The sequence below is a fragment of the Phyllobates terribilis genome, unplaced genomic scaffold (assembly GCF_046119375.1).
Source record: "Phyllobates terribilis strain yellow unplaced genomic scaffold, ASM4611937v1 Scaffold_1__5_contigs__length_1240528914, whole genome shotgun sequence".
In the NCBI taxonomy this organism is placed as follows: domain Eukaryota; kingdom Metazoa; phylum Chordata; class Amphibia; order Anura; family Dendrobatidae; genus Phyllobates; species Phyllobates terribilis.
The window spans coordinates 597,016,842-597,023,423 of NW_027362761.1; the positions used below are offsets into that span (position 1 = coordinate 597,016,842).

General features: G+C 40.0%; 1 protein-coding gene across 1 annotated transcript in view; it reads left to right on the forward strand.

The window, feature by feature from the left end:
* Positions 1 to 6,582, forward strand: part of LOC141273537 (uncharacterized) — a 35,200-nt gene extending 28,618 nt beyond the window's left edge. Inside the window, exon 7 of the mRNA XM_073685564.1 lies at positions 2,962 to 6,582. Coding sequence (XP_073541665.1) covers positions 2,962 to 4,967 — 2,006 coding nt within the window. The 3' untranslated portion in view covers positions 4,968 to 6,582. The remainder of the gene's footprint in view (positions 1 to 2,961) is intronic.

Below are 6,582 nucleotides of genomic sequence, written 5' to 3' on the forward strand. Positions count from 1 at the left end.
TTTCTCTGCTGTTGTGCACATTGAACAGACAACTGGTAGAAATGATCGGCAATTAGTAAGATACCCCCTATAAAGGAGCGGTTCTGCCGTGGTGACTACAGACCATTTCTCTGTTCTCATCCATTTTGGCTGCTGTTTTGGTCACTTTTTTGCATTCTGTCATTGCTCTCACCCCTAGATGTACAGTAGCATGAGGTGGTGTCTACAGTACAACCCACAAAAGTTGCTCAGGTAGTGCAGCTCATCCAGGATGGCACATCAATGCAAGCTGTGGATAGAAGGGTAGCTGTGTCTGTCAGCACAGTGTCCAGAGCATGGAGCAGATACCAGGAGACAGGCCAGTACACCAGGAGATGTGAAGGGGTCCGTAGGAGGGCAACAACCCAGCAGGACTGCTACCTCCTCCTCTGTGCAAGGAGGAACAGGAGAAGCACTGCCAGAGCCCTGCAAAATGACTTCGAGCAGGACACCAACATCCATATGTCTGCTCAAACTGTCAGAAACAGACTACATGAGGGCAGTATGAGGGCCTGACGTCCACAAGTGGGTGTTGTGCTTACTGCCCAACACCATGCAGGGTGTTTGGCATTTGCCAGATTATACCAAGATTAGCAAATTCGACAGTGCCGCCCTGTGCTTTTCACAGATGAAAGCAGGTTCACACTCAACACATGTGAAAGATGTGACAGGGTCTGGAGACACCGTGGAGAACGATCTGCTGCCTGCAACATCCTTCAGCATGACCGGTTTGGCAGTGGGTCAGTAATGGTGTGGGGTGGCATTACTTTGGAGGGCGCACAGCCCTCCATGTGCTAGACAGAGATACCATGACTGCCATTAGGTACCGGGATGAGATCCTCAGACCCATTATGAGACCATATGCTGGTGCGGTTGGCCCTGAGTTGCGTCTGACACATGACCATGGTAGGCCTCATGTGGCTGAAGTGGGTCAGCAGTTCCTGCATGATGAAGGCATTGAAGCTATGGACTGGCCCGCCCGTTCCCCAGACCTGAATCCAATTGAGCACATCTGGGACATCATGTCTCGCTCCATCCACCAACGTCACGTTGCACCACAGACTGTCCAGGAGTTGGCGGATGCTTTAGTCCAGGTCTGGGAGGAGATCCCACAGGAGACCATCCGCAACCTCATCAGGAGCATGCCCAGGCGTTGTAGGGAGGTCATACAGGCACCTGGAGGTCACACACAATACTCAGCCTCATCAGGAGCATGCCCAGGTGTTGTAGGGAGGTCATACAGGCACCTGGAGGTCACACACAATACTCAGCCTCATCAGGAGCATGCCCAGGTGTTGTAGGGAGGTCATACAGGCACGTGGAGGCCACACACAATACTGAGCCTCATTTCCTTGTCTTGAGGCATTTCCACTGAAGTTGGATCAGCCTGTAATTTGATTTGATTTTGAGTATCATTCCAAATCCAGGCCTCCATGGGATATTAATTTTGATTTACATTGAACATTTTTATGTTTTATTGTTCTCAACACATTCCACTATGTAATGAGTAAAGATTTGCAACTGGAATATTTCATTCAGTGATATCTAAGATGTGGTATTTAAGTGTTCCCTTTATTTTTTGGAGCAGTGTAGTTTATATTGGTGACACTTACTCCATTTAATTTAATTTTTTTTTTTTGAGAAATGAGAAGACCCCAGAACGTGGGGGTTCGTGTTTATTTATATCTTTAACCTCTATGGTGATTACTGTACGAGTAAGTTAATTCTATGTTTTGATAGATCGGACTTTATTTTTTACTCTAATTTTATTGAACATTATACAACATAACAAGGTTACATCATAGAACAAAGAGCATTTCTGATTGTTTGGGGCTCGGAAGGGAAGGAAGGAGCCTACTGAATTCAGGAGCTCAGTTTTGGCTGGAAAGATAGCGGATGCCATATTACATTTGAAAAGCCCCTGACATGCAGAAACCCCCACAAGTGACCCCATTCTGGAGACTATACCTTTTGAGGAATTCATCTAGGAGTGCAGTGAGCATTTTTAACCTTCAGGCGACTCACAGAATTGTATAAATTGGAAAATTACCATTTTTTTTCCAATAAAATGTTGATTTGGCTCCAAATTTTTAACTTTTCAAACGGAATAACAGGAGAAAATGGACCATACAATTTGTTGCGCAATTTCTCTTGAGTACATAGACACCCCCCATATGTGGGGGGAAAGGTAATTTTGAGGCACAGTGGAAGGAGTGCCATAATTTAGTGCAGATTTTGCTGTCATGGTTTGCTTGTGCCATGACCCACCGGGAGAGCCCCCTGAGGTGTCAGAACAGCAGAACCCTTCATAAGTGACCCTATTTCACAAACTACAATGAATTAATCTAGGGGTGCAGTGATCCTATTGACACCACAGGTGTGTCACAGAATAGTATACCTTTGGGCAGTGAGGGAAAAATAATTACATTTTTACCAGAAAAATTTTGTTTTAGCCCCAAATTTTATATTTTCAAACTGGCAAATGGGTAAAAATGGCACCAAAATTTGTTACACAATTTCTGCTGAATGTGGCAATACTCCATGTGTGGCTGTACAGTACTGCTTAGCCACACGGCGAGACTCTGGAGGGACGGAGCGCTATTTGTATAGAGTTGTAGAATAGTTTGCGGACTCCATATACAGAGCCCCTAAGTGCCAGAAGAGCAGAATCTCCTCTCTAGTGACATCATTTTGAAGATTACACCCGTCTAGGAATTTATCTATAGGTGTAGTGACGATTTTGACTCCATGGGTGTTTTCCGGAAACCAGCCGCAATGGATGTTGCCAAGTAAAAATTGCAAAGCTGCTATTGTACAGGAGGCCGGCAAATATTTTGGTTATTAAATTAATATTTCTCAACTGTAATGTCATATAACATCAGTTCAGTTGTTATATTAGGTTATATTGCTATAAAATAATATAATCAGTTTTATTCTTTGCAGATGTCTGTACCGGGAGCTCAGAGGGACATCCAAAATCTTCACATGTTAATGCAGATGATTGTAGTATCATTCAATATGGATATGAGAAAAATGCCAATATTGAAGATATTCCCTCCGCCCCTCATATCCAAAATGTATCATCTGATCCTTTTACACAGATCCTATCTCCTGATTCATCACAGACTGTAAAGCAAAATACAAGTTACAGACTGAGTGTCGAATGTCAAAAAGTTCCCATAGGGGAAAAACCATATTTATGTTCACAATGTGGCAAATATTTTTCCACTAAATCAGGTTTGGTTAGACATCATAGAATTCACACAACAGAGAAGCCATTTTCATGTTCAGAGTGTGGGAAATGTTTTACCCAAAAACCAATTCTTATTAAACATCAAAGAATTCACACAGGAGAGAAGCCTTTTTCATGTCAGGAATGTGGAAGATGCTTTGCTAATAAATCAAATCTTGTTAGACATGAGAGAATTCACACAGAAGGAAAGCTGTACTCATGTTCAGAATGTGGGAAATGTTTTGATCAGAAATCACATCTGGTTAGACATCATAGAAGACACACAGGGGAGAAACCATTTTCTTGTTCAGAATGTGGGATCTGTTTTAACCAGAAGCAAAGTCTTATTAGACACCAAAGAATTCACACAGGGGAGAAGCCTTTTTCGTGTTCAGATTGTGGAAAATGTTTTACTGTAAAATCAGTTTTGATTAGACATCAAGAAATCCACAAAGTGGAAAACCCATATTCATGTTCAGAATGTGGGAAATGTTTTAAACACAAGCATATTTTTATTGCACATCAAAGACTTCACACAGGGGAGAAGCCATTTTTATGTTCAGAGTGTGGAAAATGCTTTACCATGAAACCAGATCTCATTAGACATCGTAAAAGCCACAAAGGGGAGAATCCATTTTCATGTTTAGAATGTGGGAAATGTTTTAATCAAAAACATACTCTTATTGGACATCAAAGAATTCACACAGGGGAGAAGCCATTTTCATGTTCAGAATGTGGGAAATGTTTTAATCAGAAATATAATTTTATTGAACATCAAAGAATTCACACAGGGGAGAAGCCATTTTCATGTTCAGAATGTGGAGAAAATTTTACCATGAGACGAGATCTTGTTAAACATCAGAGAATCCACACAGGGGAGAAGCCATACTCCTGTTCACAATGTGGAAAATGTTTCAACTCTAAGCATACTCTTATTAGACATCAAAAAATTCACACAGGAGAGAAGCCTTTTTCATGTCAGGTATGTGGAAAATGTTTTATCCAGAAATCATATCTTGTTAAACATCAGAGAATTCACACAGGGGAGAAGCCGTTTTCATGTTCAGAATGTGGGAAATGCTTTACCCAGAAACATCATCTCATAACACATCAAAGAATTCACAGAGGGGAGAAGCCATTTTTATGCCCAAAATGTGGAAAATGTTTTACCCAGAAATCAGATCTTGTTAGTCATAAAGGAGTTCACACAGGGGAGAAGGCATTTTCATGTTCACAATGTGGAAAATGTTTTAACTATAAACATGTTCTTATTAGACATCAAAAAATTCACACAAGAGAGAAGCAGTTTTCATGTTTAGATTGTGGAAAATGTTTTACTGTAAAATCAGATTTGATTAGACATCAAGAAATCCACAAAGGGGAAAAGCCATATTCATGTTCAGAATGTGGGAAATGTTTTACCCAGAAACAACATCTTCTAAAACATCAAAGACGTCACACTGGAGAGAAGCCATTTTCATGCCCAAAATGTGGAAAATGCTTTACCCGTAAATCAGATCTTGTTAGTCATAAAGGAGTTCACACAGGGGAGAAGCCATATTCATGTTCACAATGTGGAAAATGTTTTAATCAGAAAAATGTTCTTATTAGACATCAAAGAATTCACACAGGGGAGAAGCCGTACTCATGTTCACTATGTGGAAAATGCTTTACCCAGAAAGAACATCTTATTAGACATCAAAGAATTCACACATGAGAGAAGCCATCATGCCCAAAATGTAGAAAATGTTTTACCCAGAAATCAGATCTTGTTAGACATGAAAGATTTCACACTCTCTTAGAATGTGGAAAATGTTTCACTGTTAGATCAGATCTTGTTAAACATCAGAGAATTTACACGAGAAAAGCCATTTTCAGGTTCACAATTTGGTAAACATTATAGCTTTAACCTCTTCTTGACGTGGCCAGTTTCCATTTTTGCGTTTCCATTTTTCACTCCCCTTCTTCCAAGAGCCATAACTATTTTATTTTTCAGTCAATATGGCCGTTTGAGGGCTTGTTTTTTGCCGGGGTCAGTTGTACTTTTGAATGACTCCATTCATTTTACCATATAGTGTACTGGAAAATGGGAAATAAATTCCAAGCGCGTTGAAATTGCAAATAAAGTGCAATTCCACAAAAGTTTTTGTTGGATATTTTATTTACCATGTTCACTATACGGTAAAACTGACCTGGCAATATGATTCCCCAGGTCAGTAGGAGTACGCATAAACCAAACATGTATAAGTTTTTTTTTTTTTTAATTTAAGTAGTAAAAAAAGAAAATTAATTATTTAGCTTTTGTCGCCATTTTTTTGAAACCCGTAACGTTCATTTTACGGGATCTGGAGCTTTGTGAGGGCTTACGTTTTGCGCCCTGAGCTTTTTTACTTATACTAATAGATCATAGACCGCACATGAGTCAACAGTGTGATGCAGCAGCAAAAAAGGCAAATACAATTCTGGGATGTATTAACAGAAGCATACAGTCTAGATCACGTGAAGTCATTATCGGTCTTTACTCCTCTTTGGTCAGACCTCATCTGGAATACTGTGTACAGTTTTGAGCACCACATTTTAAAAAAGACATCGACAAACTGGAGCAAGTTCAAGAAGAGCGACCAGAATGGTGACCGATCTGGAAACCATCTCCTATGAGGAACGGTTACAGGATTTGGGAATGTTTAGCTTGCAAAAAAGAAGAATGAGAGGAGACTTAAAAGCTGTCTACAAATATCTCAAGGGCTGTCACATTGTAGAAGGATCATCTTTATTCTCATTTGCACAAGGAAAGACTAGAAGCAATGGGTTGAAACTGAATGGGAGGAGACACAGATTAGATATTAGAAAAAACTTTTTGACAGTTTGGGTGATCAATGAGTGGAACAGGCTGCCACGAGAGGTGGTGAGTTCTCCTTCAATGGACGTCTTCAAACAGAGGCTGGACAGACATCTGTCTGAGATGATTTAGTGAATCCTGCTTTGAGCAGGGGGTTGGACCAGATGACCCATGAGGTCCCCTCCAACTCTACCATTCTATGACTATTTTGGGGTACTTATGATGTTTTGATCGCTTCTTATTGAATTTTATTGTATAATCATTTATTGAAAATTTTCATTACCAACGGAAGAAGAAAACTGATCAAAAGGAGTCACACAGGACTTTTAATACACATATACTTGTCTAGTAGATTCAATATATCAATGAAGTAATTCTTAAGATGTTAATGCATATATTCGATCATGTTTGGATCCATAGCTTATCCCATAAGCCACAGACAAGATAGGAAATCTATGCAAATTCTTTATATGTCCATATTAAATTAATAAAG